The sequence below is a fragment of the Caretta caretta genome, chromosome 9 (genome assembly GCF_965140235.1).
Source record: "Caretta caretta isolate rCarCar2 chromosome 9, rCarCar1.hap1, whole genome shotgun sequence".
Taxonomy (NCBI): Eukaryota; Metazoa; Chordata; order Testudines; family Cheloniidae; genus Caretta; species Caretta caretta.
This window is the reverse complement of record NC_134214.1, coordinates 21,523,314-21,544,317: the sequence shown is the minus strand read 5'-3', so window position 1 is coordinate 21,544,317 and position 21,004 is coordinate 21,523,314. Positions and strand designations below refer to the sequence as shown.

The window sequence follows — 21,004 nt, the reverse complement described above, 5'->3', positions numbered from 1 at the left end:
CTGCTCATCATGAACAATCTCCAAGTGTTTCTTCCCTTCTGCTCTTCTCATCTGACCCTGGGGTGCAGCAAATAGCATGCCATAAATTCCTATCTGTCTGGAGTAGCATAAAGGATTGTGTAAGCATCTTCTGAAAAGCATTGCTTTGCAAGGAGAGTCCTTTATGCTCGGCAGGCTGGTAGTAGGGACCTGGAGAGTAGCCAGGAAAGGGCCAGGTGAAGAGCAGTGTCCCAGCCTGCGGGCAACATTTGCATTTCCTCAAATTTCAGTGTCATTCTAGTTACTTTGAGGAGAATTCACCAATCTCACTTTCTCTCTGTCACAGTGGCCCATCTCATTGGTTACAATAAAAGTAATTAAAGAAATAAAACAGATTACTGCCTGATTGAGAATAAGATTGGCTTTTCCAATGTGCCATCCTGGGCGGGTATTCCTGATAAAGGGAACATTCATAAGGTAGGAGATAACAAACATTGCTTCACTTTATCTTCAGTATGGCTTTTGCAATGAAATTATGGAGTTTAAAAGGTGCTATTAGTATAATTTAACCTCAAAAAATCCGAGTGTATTTAATGAATGTGTAATTGTAAGAAGACTGTTCTATTCCCCCACCCCAGAATAAAAGCGCAAAATGTTATTCAAACAATAAAGAAACACAGCCATCTGCCCATTATTTAAAGTCTTTTGGTTGTGGATAAACTTCTGTTGTGAACTAGAATATCTGAATTCAGTTATTCAGGGACAAAAACAAAAGTACAGTTGCATTACGAGTATACAGCTGTGAGATATATGCTAACATTTCATGGACATTTAGACCCAATAAAGGATAGATGTGCTAAACTTGATATCATTACAGAGAAGAATAATTGCTCTCAGTTTGGGTCTATTGTGAAATATAAACGTCAAGTGAGTATATTAGAGTGAATTATTTTAGAGCAATTGGAAAGAAATCTAATATAATGAAAAACGAACAATTTCACATTTATTAAAAAGTATTTACATATATTAACATCTTTATTTTAGTAACACCTTTGCCCACTGTAATACAGGGTTCAGCAGTCTAATTATCAGCCCTATTTTCAAGGGTATAAAACTCGGACTTTAAAATTCACCACTAGCTGAAACATATACAAGCTCAGAGCATCTAGGCAATTTATTTTATTTGTATTTTATTTTGTAATTTGTATTTTATTTTATGATAGATTATCATGTAAATCCATTCATTTGAATTTGGCCACTTAAATGTACAGTAGCTCTGTTTTTAGAAATAGTCACAGAAACTCTTTGTGCCTGTCAAACTCTCAAATGATTTTGATTTGAAAAATTACATTTTTTTTCTAAAGATAATTAGGCTACAATTTGGCAACTTGGCATAATTAAGCTATTTTGGCAATGAATTAAATATATTTCATGCCATTCAGATTTTTAAATAAGAAATAAAAATAAAACACAACTACTTCTGACATTTAATAGGAAAGCAGAAATTGCCATAGTGGATCAGCCTCATGGTCCAGCTAGCCCCGTATCCTGGCTCCGACAGTGGACAGAACCAGCTGCTTCAGAGGAAGGTGCAGGAAATTCTGCTTTAAGCAATTATGGAAAACCCCCCATCTAAGTTAAAGTTTCCTCCTAATGTCCAATAGCTAGAAGTTGGCTTTGTGCTGAAACATGAAGGTTTATATACCTTCTGACACTCTACGGGGTAAAAATCTGCCCTCATTGAAATCAATGGGAGTTTTGCCATTGGTTTCAGGGGGCCAGGATTTCATGTTAGGTGTTTTTAATATTTATTATAATAGCTCTTGCTCTTCGTGTTATAATAACTACATTAAAAGTCATCCAATGTCTAACTTGAAAAAAAGTAATGGAATTAAAAATTAAAATAAATGCTTTATGCTTTATGCACATTGTAGCCTTTGTGTTCCCAAACTCATGCCTAAGAGACAGACAGTCAGCAAGTGACATGGTATTTCTTCACTTTTGTGGGATGAAGATAGGCCCTGCGGATATTATTTTGCATATTTTATTTATGATCCTATAATGTGCACGGAAATGAACTGACAATTCAGATACTACTGTATTGTTCTGCTTGCTAGCTCCTAGTAGTAACCTGACAGTGCAAATGCTATTGTTCTGTTGCTCTGGTTGCAGGTTTGTAGCAATTGTAAGTTATGGGTTTTCCAAAGCATCCTGCCAGGTGTTTAAATTGACGTTCTGCTCTAATGAACCACACAAGCCCTTACTTTGCTAATTGCCTGAGTTACAGTGCTCTGTACAAAGCCATGGATTGTTCTTAGACATTTGGAGTATAAAGGAGCAAGGATATCCTGAAAAAGGAAGTGGCTGATGACCTTTCACATCTTGCATTAATCTGTTGCTAACATCTTAGAAACAGTCGCCCTCTGTTCTGTTCTTGGCTGGTGCTGAACCTGCTGCTTTGAGGTAGATGTATTATTATCAGCTTCTTGGCTCAAAAGCTGCTCACCGCATTGTGACTAGATGGGCACTAAGAGATACTTATGCTCTGCAGTTCTAGGTTATTTCCCTTGGGATGATCAGAGCAAGTTTTGAAACAGTAACTATGGGACGGGAGCTGCAGAGTGCCTTCTGTAAGGTGAAGAGTGGTCCCAAGTTGTGCTGAAGTTATGTCAGTTTTAGGGTACCTTGTCAGATCAGGTCACACTCGCACATTAGACAGTGACTGCCCCTTGAGGTATGCATGCTAGCCTTGGTTGCATGATCAGACAATATGAAATTTACTCACTGCACCAAATAAACATTCTGAGCATTTCATTATTTAATCTGTTTTCTCTTTTTAGACAACACTCAGGGAAGTAAGGGTGGAGTAAAAATCCTTCCCTACTAAACCTCTGAGGGTGACACATAGGACGAAGTGGGTACTGTGTGTTTATTAATCCTTCACCTGATCAGGTGGACAGGCAGAGCGGGGCATGGGTGGAGCTTTGGCTCTGATATCCACCTGCCCACATGCCAGCCAGCATACCTAAACCAGCAACAGATTACTGCCCTTCTGGAAGAAATGGGAACCAAGGAAGGAACAAAAAGAAAAGGAGTACTTGTGGCACCTTAGAGACTAACAAATTTATTTGAGCATAAGCTTTCGTGGGCTACAGAGTCTGATTCACAATTCCTTCCTTGGCTGCTTCTGGGGCAGTACAGCTACACACTAGTCCTTAGAGTGAGACCCAAAGTCTCTTTCTTGCCCTTAATATAATATTGAAGTGTAATTGGCCTAGGGTTTCTGCATGAATTGCATCACGTAGGCCAGAAGCTCCTAAACTGTTGTTGGCGGATGCCTGGTGGTCTGGGAGGTGCTAACTGCGTACGTGATGCTGGCTCTTCTCCTGGTTTGCAGCTAGAGACACAGACCAAATGGAAGGATGAGACAGCCTGTCAACCTAGACAGTAAGGCTGGTTGAAAACGTTCGGTCTAAACTATTTTTTGATGGAAAATTGGGTTTTTGGATGAAATGATTTTTTTTCATAAAAAGTGTCTGCTTTCTGCAGATTTTTTTTTTGTCAGAAACCAAACACCTAAAAATGGAAAGAGTCTGTCTGAAAACCAAGATTTAGAGATGCTGCTGCCATGCTTTATGGCAATTTCAGTTCAGTTGCTTCCTGTCTCCATTGTTCTGTATGGGCCAGATTCTTCAGTTGAACTGCAGGCCCTGTGATGCACTGTGGACAGGTACTCCCATGATGCAGTGCGTCCCCGCCCCAGGGGGGGCCGTTGGTGTGAATCATGGTCATTGTAGTCTGACCGGGGAGCCCAGCCTCTAGAAGAGAATGGGTAAGGTACCATACAGCATTTTATATTGAAATATTTTGGTTTTCAGCTGAAGTATTCAGTGTTCAAATATCTGCTGAAAATTATAATTTTCCATGGAAAATTTAGATGAAAATGAATTTTGCTTTTGTTTTCATCAGAATTTTCTGTAGACAGAACTCATTCGATTGAGGACAGCAAAAAATATGTCAATGCTTTCCTAGTGTTAGCTTTCAGTGTAAGGAACTGCTGTAGTTGCCACTGCAATGTTATGAAATTAGTTAGCAAGAGGGGAGATAGTCTTCATATTAACCAGCTGGATGTGAGGTAGTCAACACAATCGTTGAAAGGAAGGAAAGAGGGAGTCCACAAGACCATCCCTCTTTTGAAATGTGGTCCACACTATGAAAATATTTGCACCCCCCTATTTAGGCTCCCCTTCTTTGCTTAAGCAATTAGCCATATGAAAGATAAGGAAACCAAGATGAAAATTTAGACCAAGATGGAGTATGTAATTGGAAAATCTTACCTTCTTTGAAACATTTACTTCAGACCGCTTGGAATACTTAGGGTGTAATTTTGTTTCCACTTATTCCTTTAAAGCAAAGCCTTTCAAAGCAGGTAATTGTGCTTGACTCTGAAGTCATTATTGAATTCTCTCTAATCATTTCAGTAAATCACACACTTCAGAATTTGGCTTTTCTGTATTTTTGGAGCCACCCTGCATGGTCTTGATCATTCATCCCTTGCACCAGATGTTTCTCAAGCTTTATAAGAAATATTGCAGTGTTATTAGGTCGAGGAAAAGCTGCAGAGAGAAATGGGGCTCAAGCCCATTGTTTCTCTCCACTTGGGAAGGGGTTTATGGGTTAGATCTTGAAAAACCCCAATGACAAGAACAGTCCCATTGGAATCCCAACTGAAATCAGAGGGACTACTCAAACGATTGTGTTTTGCAGAATCTGACTCGATGTTTGGAGGAAGGGAGTACCCATGAGTCCTTTGTAAATATGTGGATTTATCTTCTACAGACAAAAAGCCAAGGGGCAATTTCTGCTCTCATGTATACTCATACACCCCACATTGAAGTCACTGGGGCACTAGTGTAACTGAGAAGAGAATTGGTCCCAAGTGCTCAGATAACACAAAAGCAGAGTTCTTGGGTGTCTGCTTCCTTCTCCATTTGCCTTTCCCATCTTGGTTATCTGAAGGAGGCTGTTTTATCCAGCAACCTGCAGAGATACAGAAGCCCCTATGAATGCAATAGCTTTAGTACACTTATTCAAAACAAAAACCATTTGCCATTCGAGTTAAAAGAGTAAAATGTATTTATTCATCTAGGAGAGTCAGCATTTCAGGGGTAAGTCACAATTTCAGATCCACCTGAGCTTTGCATATATTTCCTCCTCTCCTCTTGCAGCTTCCTAGCTACTGCTTGCTAGTATCTCTCCTTTTCCTTTACAGGGAGCTGGGGCGCAGCTACCTCCAGCTGTGATGAAATATCTGTCAGGCTTCAGCTTCTTGCTCTGAAACCACTACTACCAACTCCTTCTTGCCTCCAAGGTTTTCTCCACAATGAGGGCTAGAAAACATACTTAAAAAGCCAAAACTCTCATGCCATCTCTTGATACCAGGAACTGGGATTCTATGACAGACACCAAATGTTGGCAGAGTTGGCAACACTGGTAGCCATGGTCACACTTAGAGGGCCTGGTTCTGTACCACATTATGCCAGCTTTATGCCACTTGACATCTGGGGGGAAGTTGCTACTGGAACGTGCTAGCCACAGACAATATTTCTTGTTTTAAATATAGAATGTCTCATTCCGGTTGAATCTTTTGAAACAGCATTAGATTTGTTAGTGTGATCACTCTAGATTTCAAGCAGAAAGGACTGGTTTTGCTAGTTTCAAATTACTGATACTTCACTGTGTTCTAATTGCTTCAGTTAGGTTGCTAAGCAGAAGAATAGTGAGATGTAAAAACCTTCAATAAACTTTCTTTTCAAATTAGAGATGGCATAGAAAGTATCTAACAGGATGTCAAATATTCCCCCCTCTAACTTTGTTTGTGGCATTTATGCTTTCTTCATGTGTTACAAAGATAAGTCTTGCATTAGGACAAAGCCTACATCATAGAATCATAGAATCATAGAATATCAGGGTTGGAAGGGACCCCAGAAGGTCATCTAGTCCAACCCCCTGCTCGAAGCAGGACCAATCCCCAATTAAATCATCCCAGCCAGGGCTTTGTCAAGCCTGACCTTAAAAACCTCTAAGGAAGGAGATTCTACCACCTCCCTAGGTAACGCATTCCAGTGTTTCACCACCCTCATAGTGAAAAAGTTTTTCCTAATATCCAATCTAAACCATCCTCCCAGTGTGTCCCACTTGAAACCTCTGAGATTTCTGGAACTATTGCTGAGAGCTGGGCACCTAGCAGTATTGTCTTTTTGTGTCTCTTTACAACAGGAATGTATCTACTCATTATAAAATGCAGGGTCGCACAGCAGGAACTCTTAACTTCTTTTACTTTCCACACCACTTAATGCCAATCTGATAAGTTGGCCTAGGTAGAGGGCCTCTGTAGCTGCATAGGGCCCGCACTGAAATCAATGGGGCTCTGTACAGATACAGGGGTCTCTCCTCATAGATCAACTAACAAGATCAGGGCCGTGAGCTGTTTTTAATTAAGAAGAAACCTGCCTATCTGACAAAAATTTTACTTTTGCTCTTTTACTCTTTGCTGTTTATATGTCAAGCTTCTTCTCTCGGATTTAAAAAGAAAAGGCTCACAGGGAGAAGTGCAGGAAAAGCAATAACGAATGCAAAACAAATGAACCTTACAGGGAAATTGCTACTACCAGAAACCTGGTGCAATGCTTTATAATTGCATTAATCTTTTCTTACAGCAACAAAAATGTGGCGTTTACCTGGGCACAGTGCCACCTTCATTATACTGATTGCTGCTGCTGTTCGCACAGAGGCGAAAGCTACCCTGGCTGAAAAGTTTACTAAGATAAAGTCTCCAGAGATAGAGGTCACTGATGGCTTTGACACATCCATTGTGCCACCCACTGAAGAAAGTCCGTTCACAGAAATATCGGAAACAAGCGAAATGCCGGTGGAGTTATCCACGCTGAACTCGGCTTTCAGAACGGCCACCACTCTGTTTCCCTTTGAAAACTTTACTCTTGACACAGCCGATTTCTTTTTTAATTGCTGTGATTGCTGTACCCCTGTGTCAGGTGAGAAAGGGGAACCAGGAGAGCATGGACTGCCAGGTAGGGGAAAGCAATTATTATCATTATTCATTTCTCAAGAGGCAGTGTCAGCTGTAGCATATGAACTAAGAGAAAAGTGGCAATGATTCTCCAATTTTATTAAGTCTTGAATAAATTCTCTTGCAGGCCAGATCATCATGCTATGGTGATTTACACCAGCTGAGGATTGGACATAATGGATTCATATTACATATAATATCAGATAAAAATCTAATTATTCTTAAATGCTACATTAAAACAATGCTAACTTAGGGCCCAAATCTGTAAGTCCCTCACATGTGGAACTCCAATTAAAATCAGTGTTCTGCATGTAGAGGTCTTACAGGACTCAGGTTTACACACAAAACTAAGGAGAATCAGAGTTACTGTTACACACAAACTCCTGGACAATACTCCATCTTCCTCTGCCTCTCTCTCCCTTTGTATTGTAGAAATCCCAGAAAACTGTGCAATATTACATTTCATTTATGTTGTTGTTACAGAGAGAAGGGTATGATTATTGTGTTCTATTATTTTTTTTTTAACTGAGTGTTAATAGATCAGCTGGCACCAGGCAACCCACAGAAGAAAACAATGTCCTTGCACTGAGGGTATCTTACAATCTGTAACAGACAGACTATACAAAAAGTCCACTAAGACAAAGGACTGTTGTACTTACATCATTCTTATTGCTTTATAATTGAATTATACCTGGGATTTGAAAAGAGAAAGAGTGGCCATTTGGAGAAGGATAGATCACCCCAAAAAGCTTTAACCTTCCCCCCAGTTTTAATTTTCCTTATTTCCCTGGTTTGCCAGACACTTAGAGCATAGAAATTAAAAATAGAGAAAACCTGATAGTCTACCCAATCCCTCCACCAGCCAATGCAATATTTTCTTCCATGCTGTCTGCAGTCTGATTTTATGTCTTCCAAGCAGTGAGACTTTTACTACCTCTCTTAGGAGACTACTCAACAGATAAATATGATTTAGTAGCTAGGAATATGTTCCCAATGTTCAGTCTCAATTTCCCTTTGCTCATGTTGATCCCTTTAGTCCTTGTCATATCCTCTTGGAACCCCACAGACATTTCCTCTCCCTGCACTTTTGTGTTTACTGTCTTCTAATAGTTGCAGATTGTTTTTCATATTCCCTTTAGCATGGTTTTGTGACCCCTCATGCTACCTGAAAGTAGTTCTGTGTTTTTCTACAGGGTTATATAATAATTAATAATAAAATCCCTGACCCTTTCTTGGAAACAGGGAAGTTCAATGCAAAAGACAATAAAGGCTCCAAATTTTAAATATGATTAATTTGCTCAACGGAGTCTCTATAAATACCCTATAAATATTTTTATAAGAGTTATATATTTTGTAACCTAATATATTATATATTATGTAATGTTACTTTTTATTATTAAAATACACACCCAGATAGGGCCTGATTCTGACACCTTTACATTGAGCAGGACCTTAATCTGCAAGTATTCATGTTTCTTTTAATGGAACTACTTTTGGAGAGAGATACTTTTCATCGGAGTAAAGGTGGTAGAATCACACCTAGAGCTTTTAAATATACTGTATTCAAGGGACTCTAGTCTCCCATTGTTAATAAGGGACAACATTGTATTAGCTATAGAGGGAGTTCTATGCATACATCTCCTGAGCACGGATGGAAGAAGAGCTCATGTCAAGTTGTTTGTATTGTGACAATGAACAGGGCCAGATGTGCACTAGCTATCCCTGTTTTTTAAAGCTTAATTAAATTAAACCACCGAGTATCTTGCTTGCTTGTCTTTCTGACGTTTCTCACAATATGTGGGTCTGATCTGCCCGATTACCATACTTGCATTTGCAGATTAAAAAAAAGAAAGAAAGGGGGAGGAGTTAATTAGATATAGGATGTCTTCAGATGCATTTAAATACTGGATACGCAAATTCTGATGTAATCTGTGTGTTTGGGCTTCTATAGCTGTATAGCAGTTGAAAGCTGTTTTTCAAGCTAAGAGACCTCCAAACTCAAAAATCAAGGTCTTAAAGATGGCATGGGCATTTGTACACTATGTGAAAGACAAAGGTCCATGAACCAGTCAATAGATGTATCATGAAATATAAACTGGGATTTTCATAGCTGACGAGAGAGTTTAGCCACACAGTTCCCATTAATGTCAGTGCCAGCTGTATGGCTAACCCCCCTAATTGCCTACGAACAATTACATTGTTTTTCATCTGTGAAGGAAATATGACTCAGTCCTGAGCCCTGCTCTGCTTCTTTTGTATCACTCCTATGACACAAAGGAAAATACTCAGTTCTTCTCTGTTTCCACAAAGCACCCATCAGTATGTGGCAACCCCCATCATTTGTGGTTTATTACCTAACTAACGTTCATAGGTCACTTTATAAAGTTCATCCTTTTCAGTCACTGTGAAGATAGAATTCCATTGCCTAATGAATTTGCAAATGCTCATTTTCCAGGTCCTAAAGGAGAGATGGGAGACACTGGCCCTCAGGGCCTACCAGGAATTCCTGGACTTCAAGGTCCAAAGGGCTTCAAAGGAGACAAGGGTGAGGAACAGTAGCTGTCATTTGAAAAGCACATGAGATTTTTTGTTGCTCATATATTTTCTAAAGCAATTGAAATGTCTTGATACAAATTAATACCTTGTAATTCCCATAGCCTGTAATACCGTAAACCAATAACTTATAACAGCACAAAATAAAAATGGATATTCACAAAAGCCTGATCCAAAGCTCATTGAAGTTCTACCTCAATGGGCTTTGGATCAGGCCCATGTGTAGTAAAGAAAGCAACAGGCACGCATAAAAGCAGCTTTTAAAAGTTAAATCTCTCAGACCAAATTGACTGCACGCAACAAGAGAGTGGAATTTAGTTCATTAGCTATAACTTCATGCAAAGACTCCCATTCACTTTAATATTCTTTGGACCAGGCCCTCAGTGGTCACTCTACTATCATGTATTACTCTAAGTATGGCCCAGCAGTTTCTTGCTTATGGAGAAAACATATTTTTAAAAACATGTTTAAAAAGTTGGTCCACTAAACTAACTGATATTTAGAACAATGCTTCTCTGTTAGCAACAGTGTGATTTTTGGTATCCCTAAACACTTAGCACCTACACTTGAATAATCACTTGTCCCGACGATGGGTGCTGTAGATGAAACAAACTTATTCATAGATATTAAGGTCAGAAGGGACCATTATGATCATCCAGTCTGACCTCCTGCACAAGGCAGGCCACAGAATCTCACCCACCCACTCCTGCAATAAACCTCTCACCTATGTCTGAGCTATTGAAGTCCTCAAATCATGATTTAAAGACTTCAAGGAGCAGAGAATCCTCCAGCAAGTGACCCGTGCCCTTCCTCTGTAGCGAAAAACCTCCAGGGCCTCTTCCAATCTGCCCTGGAGGAAAATTCCTTCCCAACCCCAAATATGGCAATCAGCTAAACTCTGAGCATATGGGCAAGATTCACCAGCCAGATACCCAGGAAAGAATTCTCTGTAGTAACTCAGATCCCACCCCATCTAGCATCCCATCACAGGCCATTGGGCCTATTTACCATGAATAGTTAAAGATCAATTAATTGTCAAAATCATGTTATCCCATCATACCATCTCCTCCATAAACTTATCGAGTCTAATCTTAAAGCCACATAGGTCTTTTGCCCCCACTGCTTCCCTTGGAAGGCTATTCCAAAACTTCACTCCTCTGATGGTTAGAAACCTTTGTCTAATTTCAAGGCTAAACTTCCCAATGACCAGTTTATTTCCATTTGTTCTTGTGTCCACATTGGTACTGAGCTTAAATAATTCCTCTCCAGTATTTATCCCTCTGATATATTTATAGAGAGCAATCATATCTCCTCTCAACCTTCTTTTAGTTAGGTGAAACAAGCCAAGCTCCTTGAATCTCCTTTCATAAGACAGGTTTTCCATTCCTCGGATCATCCTAGTAGCCCTTCTCTGTACCTGTTCCAGTTTGAATTCATCCTTCTTAAACATGGGAGACTAGAACTGCACACAGTATTCCAGATGAGGTCTCACCAGTGCCTTGTATAACGGTACTAAAACCTCCTTATCTTTACTGGAAATACCTCGCCTGATGCATCCCAAGACTGCATTAGCTTTTTTCATGGCCATATCACGTTGGCGGCTCATAGTCATCCTATGATCAACCAATACTCCAAGGTCCTTCTCCTCCTCCGTTATTTCTAATTGTCCCCAGCTTGTAACTAAAATTCTTGTTATTAATCCCTAAATGCATAACCTTACACTTTTCACTATTAAATTTAATCCTATTACTATTACTCCAGTTTACAAGGTCATCCAAATCTTCCTGTATGATATCCCTGTCTCTCTCTAAATTGGCAATACCTCCCAGCTTTGTATCATCTGCAAACTTTATTAGCGCACTCCCACTTTTTGTGCCGAGGTCAGTAATAAAAAGATTAAATAAGATTGGTCCCAAAACTCATCCCTGAGGAACTCCACTGGTAACCTCCCTCCAGCCTGACAGTTCACCTTTCAGTAGGACCTGCTGTAGTCTCCCTGTTAACCAATTCCTTATCCACCTTTCAATTTTCATATTGATCCCCATCTTTTCCACTTCCACTAATAATGCCCCATGTGGCACAGTCTCAAATGCTTTACTGAAATCTAGGTAAATTAGATCCACTGTGTTTCCTTTGTCTAAAAAATCTGTTACTTTCTCAAAGAAGGAGATCAGGTTGGTCTGGCATGATCTACCTTTTGTAAAACCATGTTGTATTTTGTCCCATTTACCATTGACCTCAATGTCCTTAACTACTTTCTCCTTCAAAATTTTTTCCAAGACCTTGCATACTACAGATGTGAAACTAACAGGCCTGTAGTTACCTGGATCATGTTTTTTTTTCCTTTCTTAAAAATAGGAACTATTTTAGCAATTCTCCAATCATACAGTACAACCCCTGAGTTTACAGATTCATTAAAAATTCTTGCTGATGGGCTTGCAATTTCATATGCCAATTCCTTTAATATTCTTGGATGAAGATTATCTGGGCCCCCCGATTTAGTCCCATTAAGCTGTTCAAGTTTCGCTTCTACCTCAGATATGGTACTATCTACCTCCATATCCTCATTCCCATTTGTCATGCTACCATTATCCCTAAGATCCTCTTTAGCCTTATTAAAGACTGAGGCAAAGTATTTGTTTAGGTATTGGGCCATGCCTAGATTATCCTTGACCTCCACTTAGAGAGTTGTATGCAATACAAAAGAGAGGAAAAAGTCAAGCATGGTCCCATTCGGAATATATGCATTAACCATAGGTACCCAATCAGGTTGTGCATCCTCTTCTAAGCCATCCTCTGATTAAGAGGTTTGTCTTTGTGGTTATTGGTTCTATTAATCATTTGCCCTGGAAACCTGTGTTCAAATCTCAAGTGAAAATGAGTTTGATGGTCATCGCAGAGTTCTCATTTTGCATGTCACTAAACTACCACACACTGGACACAATTTAGCTCAATTGCCTGTTTCTGTCCAAAGAAACTAGAAGAGTGCATGAGGACTGAATTCTATTGGCAGAGCTATAAGTGGTTGCTTGCACAGCATTTGCATGCATCATACTTTGCTAAAGCCAATGCAGTTAATCTCTCTTTTCAATAAGTACTGAATGCACTTGAACAGTTTTTCAGCCAAAAAAAAAAAAAGATGACATCAGAGTGTGATTCAATCAATGTCCTCTGCTACGATGTCCTCTCTTGATTAATGCTTTTTAGGTCTGTCAAACTAAAATGACTATACTGAGTCTAGTGGCTGTCAGCCTCTCTTTCGGGCCATTAAATGACAGTAAATGCCCTCCCCATCCGACATTACTGATTGCATACAGTTACTTATTTCTTAGGCATTAAGATGAACCGGATAACTACAGAAGTACAACACGATGGGTAGTTTGATGGGTGCTGGTGTTTTGGAGTTTTCAGTTAAGGGGTCCCAAGAAACTTTCTTAGAACTGTCATTTTTTAAGTTCATTTTTACTACAGGAAAGAGAGAGTGACACACACACACAAATAGTGTAAGCCCCATGCCACATAAAGAATGTTTTGCTACAAATAATATACATAGCAGCATATTAATGGTAACAATGTCTTAGGAGATAAAGGAGAACATGGTGACCAAGGAACAAATGGAATTCCAGGGTATCCAGGCAAACCTGGAGAACAAGGTACGTAAGGCTACACCAGAGTACTCAAGAACATTGATCTATCTTCCTCTTAATCTGGTTTTCTAATATTTAATCTGTTTTTTCCCAATCTGGAATTCACTACTTAGTTTTTATTCAGTCCACATTCAGGAACAACTCACTACAGTGAGTGGGAGCTATGTGTGAGTAAGAACTGAATGTGGACTTCAGTATTTAGATCACAGTCTACATTCTAAATTATGTTGTTTATCTGTCACCTTCCTGTCTACCTATGGTGCAGTTTGAATCATGTCATTTTGTTAAGTGTGTAGATACTATAAACTGTAGCCTGTCCTAGTGTATGATAGAAACAGGGCCCAACGGAAACCACCCAACTGAAACTGAAACCACCCAGTCAATATCTTTGAGCAACCAACCAAACTAATAATTTTTGGAGTGAGGGGTGGCGGGGGGGAGGAGACTGTGTGTGTGTGTGTAAGAGAGAGAGCAAAAGAGAGAGTGTTCCTGTAGGGAAGTATGTTCCACCTGGAAAATGTATTGGAGATGGGATTTGTTGCAATCTGGAGCATTCTGAAGGCAAGAAAAGTTATTCTTCAGTGAAAAGTAACTTTATGAGCCAGAGATAAAATTCACACCTGGCAGTGATACTTTCAGCCATATTTAGATAGTGTGAAAAACCCCACCAGAGACAGATCAGATTCTCTGGTGCAGCCTAGTGGGACAGAATGCACAGGGATGTGTGTGCAAATGTGGTTTAAAACTCTGCTCTCTGCTGCTCTGTGCAGGCCTGTCATCCCTGGGCTGCATTAGAGGAGTCTGAGGGTGCAATCCAAGAATTAGCTCAGTGTAAAGTTGTCCTGACCACCTGCTTTCCTGAAGCCACAACCTTTTTTCTCTGCTGCCTTGACAGTCAGGAGAGTGTGTGGTGTAGGAGTTGCTACACTGGCTCTATGCCACCAGAGGATGACCCTCACACTGGGGCAATCTTCCTTTGGTTAAGATGGCTTTAAAGCCAGATCACACCAGCAGATAGATGGCACTGGAGAGTCTTGCCCTGTATAGAATACAGGTATTTTATCAATTGCTTTTAATATTGTGGATTTAGTGCTTTCAATTGTATGTCGCCCCTCAAATTTATGGTAAATGCATTTAAAAAACGGACTTACTATTTCTGCCTTTTTTTCTTCTTTGATTCCACTTTCTTTTTCTTGCCATATACCTTGGCACTATTTTTAAAGTCATCACTTCTCTCTTTTCCATCAAGTTGGCTTCCTCCCCACATACTCAGTGTTGCATTCTCTTTGGTCTTCTCCACTTTCTCAGTCTCTTTCTCTGTCCTCATCTTTTATTCCTATTCTCTTTTGTTTTCTAATTGCCTTCCCAAGCCTCCTTAGCCTCTTACTCCTCCCTCTTCCCTTTTCTAACCTCTCCTCTCAACATCTTCCTCCTCTTGCCTCAGTTCCACTTGTTCAAATCCACTCAGCCCACGATGATTCCCCTCCCTCAAATCCACTGCCACCCTCACTCAACACACAAATTACTCCCTCCACTCACTCAACCCACTCCAGAGGAAAACAGAAAGAAAACATTGAGAATGGAACATACAGTCTACTTTTTAACCACAAGCACATGGCATTTACATCTGCTTCTGCTAGCCCCTACTTAGCACAGTGACCAGCCCAAGGCTAGTAGTGCTGCATGGTTTGAGGTATTTATTCTTTCTTGTGACTCTTTATTTCGATCTTTTTTTTAACAGGTGAAGCTGGAGTTAAAGGAGATAAAGGAAACTCTGGCCTTCCTGGAATGAAGGGACAGAAGGGAGTGAAGGGGGACACTTGTGAGAATGGGACCAAAGGAGAGAAGGGAGAAAAGGGAGAACTGGGCTTACAGGGGCTAGATGGGGAAAATGGAGATAAAGGGGAAAAGGGAGACCTGGGCAAAAAGGGGGATTGTGGGGAGCCAGGGGAGAGAGGAGAGAGGGGAGGGAAAGGGGAAGCTGGAATAAAAGGGGAAAAAGGCAGCAAAGGAGACACTGGAGTTGAGGGTATTCCTGGGATGAATGGACAACAGGGAGAAAAGGGTGAGCCAGGTAGTAAGGGTGAAAAAGGGGACTTGGGACCAGCTGGTGTGATGGGACCTCTTGGACCAAAGGGAAATCCTGGTAGTAAAGGGGCACGAGGAGCTAGTGGAAAGAAAGGCTCCAGAGGTATCAAAGGCTCCAAGGGTGATAACTCAAAAGTCCGAAGATCAGCTTTCAGTGCTGGCTTGTCAAAGTCTTTCCCTCCACCAAATGTCCCTATTAAATTTGACAAGATTTTGTACAATGACCAGGAAGATTATAATCCTTCTACAGGCAAGTTCAATTGTAGCATTCCTGGAGCGTATGTCTTTGCTTATCACATGACGATCAGAGGGCGGCCTGCTCGAATCAGCATTGTGGCACAAAACAAGAAGATAGTCAAAACCCGTGAAACACTTTATGGTCAAGAGATAGACCAGGCATCTTTCCTGATCATTTTGAAATTAAATGCAGGAGATCAGGTTTGGTTGGAGGTTGGACGGGATTGGAATGGGATCTATGTCAGTGCTGAAGATGACAGCATATTTACAGGGTTTCTTTTGTATCCAGATGATATTTTTGAGACCCTCGCATAAATATATGATGATAAACACATGACTAAGAAACATAACATTTATTTCACTCTGATTGTTAGTAGGAGGTGGAGGGAGAAGGGTGAAGGAGAAAGAAAGTGTCACTTTAGTGAAATAGATGTCATAATCTTTCTATACAAATATTTATATTTGTAATAAACTGATTAATTTTAACTAAGGAGCCCCAAAAGATACAGCCACCCTCTATGCTGAGGCCTAATTGTCATGATCATATAAGGAAATATTACACAAATTCATTCAGGAAGATATAGATCCCAAAGAGATTTTATTTATACTTCAGACCCATGCTAGATCATCAAATTGTTAAAATTACACAAAGTCAATATATTAGTTTAATTCAGATAAGGCCAAATCTTGCAGTAATTAGAAGTCAAAATGTCCATGGGAGTCAGTATTGAAGTTAGTTGGAGTTTCAAGTTTTAGCTAAGGATTGCAGGATTTGACTCGGAGATTAATCAGATACAATTGCAAGTAGTCTGTTTTTTCAAATCATGTTAATAGATTTAAAAATGTTTGCTATCAAACCAGTATTATGTGTTACTTTATACATAGTAATGCATGGAATAAAAGGTTGACTTAGCAATTGTATTATAATCACTCAATCAGTGCAAACTTCTTTGTTCATCAAATTATTGTTGTATTTACAAGAACTGAATATCTTTGGAACAGTAAAGAATAAAATAAGATGATTGCCTAATCTAATTTATTTTTTCCTATGATACACAGAGAAAAATACATTAATGTGTTGGTGGACAACATTGCAGCTGATGGAACGATTAGTTCAAATGATTTAGAGGAAAAGTACTTCTGTAAATGGTGTTTGGCTGAAGCATATCATCGTATGATCAGAAAGGTCCTATAACTCAGTGAATGTTTAATGAACACATGGACAACTTTTTAAGAATTCCTTTGCCAAAGCCAACCTGAATTTAGGGAAGTAAAAATAAGAAATGAAGTAATCTTGGGATACCAGAATTGATCTAGGTCCTTATTAGCTTAAGAAAGTACTGGATCAGAGGCCATTCAATGCCTTCTCTCACATTGATTAACTTTATAATTCCTTTTAGAACTTTAGAACAACATTGGACATATTCAGTATGATAAATGGAATGGTTCTGATCACTCTCTTGCTACAATGAAAGTGACATCACATATTCCTCTCTCCCGATTCTTGGTATTGGAACCATCACTTCTTAGGAAATCACAGTTCAACAGCTACCTGCACTCACAGACAAAATTATACTTCAAAAAGAATGACCAAGATAGCATTCTTGTTCATGGGTGGTAGGATTCTAGAGTAACCATTCAGAGGGCCATAATCTCACTATGAATCTCACTACCCCTTTAAGACACAGCTAGGAGCTCACAACCAAAACAGTTTGTGTGTAATTAAGGAGGCTCCCTGCTCTGGCCTGGGATTGGCCTATATAATCAGAAAGAGGAACATGCGGAAGGGAGAGAGCAGATTAATTAGGAAGGGGGTAGTCATTAGTGAAGGTCTGTTTTAGGCTCCTGGTAACTAGCTGGACTAAGGTATAGACTTTATTTTGCTGACTCTGTTTGGGAGGCTAGAAGCCGGGGTCTCAGATCAGGGCCTTATGAACTTTTCAGCAAATATTTTATGGACACACAGACCTCAAATCTGGAAAGGATATAGAATTAGAGATTCAACAAAATGATTTGACCTCCTAAAGCTGGAAAACATCAAAAGCAAACCTGTGGAAAATATTTTCCAGGGCACCAGATCAGTGGATATGTAGATGGGGGAGTGAGAGTCTTGGGAGAGACCAAAGTAAGGGGCAGCTTGTATCTGGGTTTCTTTCACCTTCCTTTGAAGCATCTGGTTTTGGCCACTATCAGAGATAGGACATGGACTTAGAGGGAGCTTGGGTCTGATTTAGTATGACTATTTCAATGATCAAAAAGGGGAATTCCCATATGGCTTCTTAGACAAGAAGTGGTAGTAAAAACTGTACTTGCTATATTACGTCAACCACATAAAATCCCCCAGAGATCAACCTTGATAGAAAGCCTGATTCCAAAACCCATGGAAGTGAATGGAAAACTAAGTTTATGGGTTTCAGGACAGATCCTGTATGAATAATACAAAGATCCACTAAAAACTAACAGCTTTAATGAAATTAAACAGAATTTCAAAACATTAATTTAGCTTCACTCTCTGCCCAAGGCAGGCATTCTCTGGAGCATGAAATCGCATCCAACAACATTAACACTGCCATAATGGCATTTCACCAAGAGAAAGCAACAGGCCCAGTCAGCTTTCCAATAGAATTGTACAGGCAATGTTTCTGGGAGAGATGTGCAACTCCACTAGTCACGTACATCCTCATAGTCCAAAGTGTCTTATATACAGATATACAAATTATATACATAGGAACCACTTCACCCATAATTAAAATATGGCCACCTCTGGGGTGTAACAAGGCAACGTTTTAACACTGCATAGCAACACAACACCCCATTTTAGACCAAAAGAGGAAGAAATGCAGTGTAGTGTTGCTACTGAAGATGGAATGTAGCCAGGACAACAAGGGTCTCTTGCATTTTTGCCAGTGGTCAAGACCTTGGTGCACATATAATCTGGATGGTGACACCTCAAAGCCCTCTAAATGGAGATTTGTTTCAATAGTGACTCAGAAGGAAGTCTGCTACATTCTGAATCAGCAACACTGTTTCTTGTCTGTGGAGCAGATGACTGTCTTTTAAATAGATGGAATGTTGCACACACTTTTTGCTGACTCCATTTACAATCATTTCCAGGTAGGTCACTTTTTTGGCCCAAACAGTTCAACTACGATCCTCCAAAAGGGGATCTATTTCAATGTTCGGAGTTGGTAACGTACCAACTAGTTTTGAGTTATGACTTTACTTTGTATATATTTTTAACACTGTTATTATTTGTAATACTGTAGCACTTAAAGGCCCCTACCACGATAGGGACCCCTGGTGCTAGGTAGTGCACAAACATATAGTGAGACAGTCCCTGCTCCTTACAATCTAAATAGACAAATCCGACAAAGGATAGGAAGGAAACATCCACAGAGAGTTGAAGTGAATTCTCCAAGCAGCCGGTCAGTTGCAAAGCAAGGAATAGAACCCAGGTCTCCTGACTCCCAGTTCAGAGCTCTATCTGCTGGATTGTGCTCCCTCTCAGCAAAGGACACTTGCTGTGGTTGGTTAAAGTTTTCTTGTGGTATTATTATATATTACAAAGTCCTGATCCAATGTAAATTGAAGTCAATGGCAGTCTTTTCATTGATTTCAATGGATGCTGGATCAGACTTTAAAGAAATACAGTGAATTGGAGAGGTTAAGTGGTCTTTTCATACTCGGTTCTCTCACTTAAATTGTCATCATGACTTCAATATCTTCTTTAAATACCACCATAAATCATGTACTTCATTTCTACTTTTTTTAATATTGTATCAAGATTAAGGCATAGCAAGGCTTCTTATGTTCACTGAGAAAATTAACTTCAGAGAACTTCTGTTAAATTCTAAGATAAAAGACAAGCCAATTTTAAAAGACTGATTCTATCTACCTGCAAAATTAAAAATGTCTGTCAACTCATCAGCCTCACAGCTCAGTTTAAACACTGGTAATTCAAATATAACATGTACCAGCTTTCAAGTAGTTGCAACTTAATTTGGTACCTATTCTGAGTATTTTAGTGTGTGGTTTGAATTCAGAGTGCTAACAAGATAAAGGACGCAGGGTATGGTCTATAAATTCTTTGACAACTGTTAAATATGTGGAAAAAATATTATAAGTTTGGACTTCTGCTGTCACAGTCAGGACCGGCTCTAGGCACCAGCAAAGCAAGCACATGCTCGGGGCGGCACAATTCCAGCAGTGGCATTCCGGCCACTTTTTTTTTTTTTTCTTTTATTTGGGCAGTTGCACTCTCGGAGCTTGTGGTGGCAAATTTTTTGCTTGGGGCAGCAAAAAACCTAGAGCCGGCCCTGGTCATAGTACTACTTAGTTACTTGTGCATGCCCACGGCAATACACGCGGTCCACGTAACAGATGGCTGTATCTGGACATCCAACAATTTTCTGTTCTCCTTCTGAATTGTGAACTTTCTGTATGAATAAACTATATGTCATTTTCTGGGGAAAACAGCTCATCAGGGTTTGGGGGCTCTGCAGAAACTGTCCACATAGTCCTCGCTAGAAATTGGTTGGCTCTCTGTGGAGAACAGCAGCCAGTAATTCTATATGCAAGTTTTGAAGAGAGCAGGGCTGCAATGGTAAATGACTCATTGTTCATGCAGGCCAAGTGTTACCTGTGAATGGTTTGGAAGATACGAAGCCTTTGCTTCCTTACAAAACTCTGTGGGTGGAATTCACCTATGGTGCAGAGGGGCAGCACAAGTCCTCAATACATTTAAACCCTGAAGAAGGCACTATGCGGGGAAATTGCAAGCAGAGCATTTGTGCAGGTGTGCTGTGCACCCGTACATGCTATGGAAAGGGTCTGGGCTCGCATGGAAGGCCATACGTGGGAGGCTGGGCCAGGCCAAGGGAGGGCCTGCAGGTGCACATTAACACAAATCCAGTGGCCCTCAAAACCCCCGTGCAAATGGGATAAAGGGACTGTGACTGGTACTGCCGCTTGTAGGCAATAGTAGCTACTGTTATTGGCAGGGGCAGTGCAGCAGCCTGGCTCGCTGACGTAGTGGATCTCACCTCTCCACTCCCTCTGCATTCCACCTGGTTAGAGTCTTTAGCCTCAGGTTTTATGCAGGTGGAATGAATTTTGTAATGAACCACTTCCTGGAAAGGGAGAGAGTAACACTGGATGGGTCACTGATAAGGCAAGCTGCTTTCCCAAAGGCTGGGTATCAGTTACAGCCAGGTGGTAGATACTATTTCATACTTGTAAGTAACTTAGAACTTCTGGCCTGCTTGGTGATCTTTTAAAAAGTGTGTGTGAGGCATGTTTGTGTGCGTTCTATTTTTCCTTGTATAAACTTGATTTAATTCAGATAAACTAACTGGATTCTTGATAGATTTTAGTCAGGGTTCATCAGAGCTGGGGCCCATGAGAAAAATAA

At 40.1% G+C, this 21,004-nt stretch overlaps 1 protein-coding gene across 1 annotated transcript in view; it reads left to right on the top strand.

Annotated features, from left to right (window-relative positions):
- Positions 1 to 16,590, top strand: part of OTOL1 (otolin 1) — a 29,658-nt gene extending 13,068 nt beyond the window's left edge. The window contains exons 4-7 of the mRNA XM_048864469.2: positions 6,699 to 7,070; positions 9,525 to 9,614; positions 13,204 to 13,275; positions 15,011 to 16,590. Coding sequence (XP_048720426.1) covers positions 6,699 to 7,070; positions 9,525 to 9,614; positions 13,204 to 13,275; positions 15,011 to 15,909 — 1,433 coding nt within the window. The 3' untranslated portion in view covers positions 15,910 to 16,590. The remainder of the gene's footprint in view (positions 1 to 6,698; positions 7,071 to 9,524; positions 9,615 to 13,203; positions 13,276 to 15,010) is intronic.
- Positions 16,591 to 21,004: the final 4,414 nt, after the last annotated feature.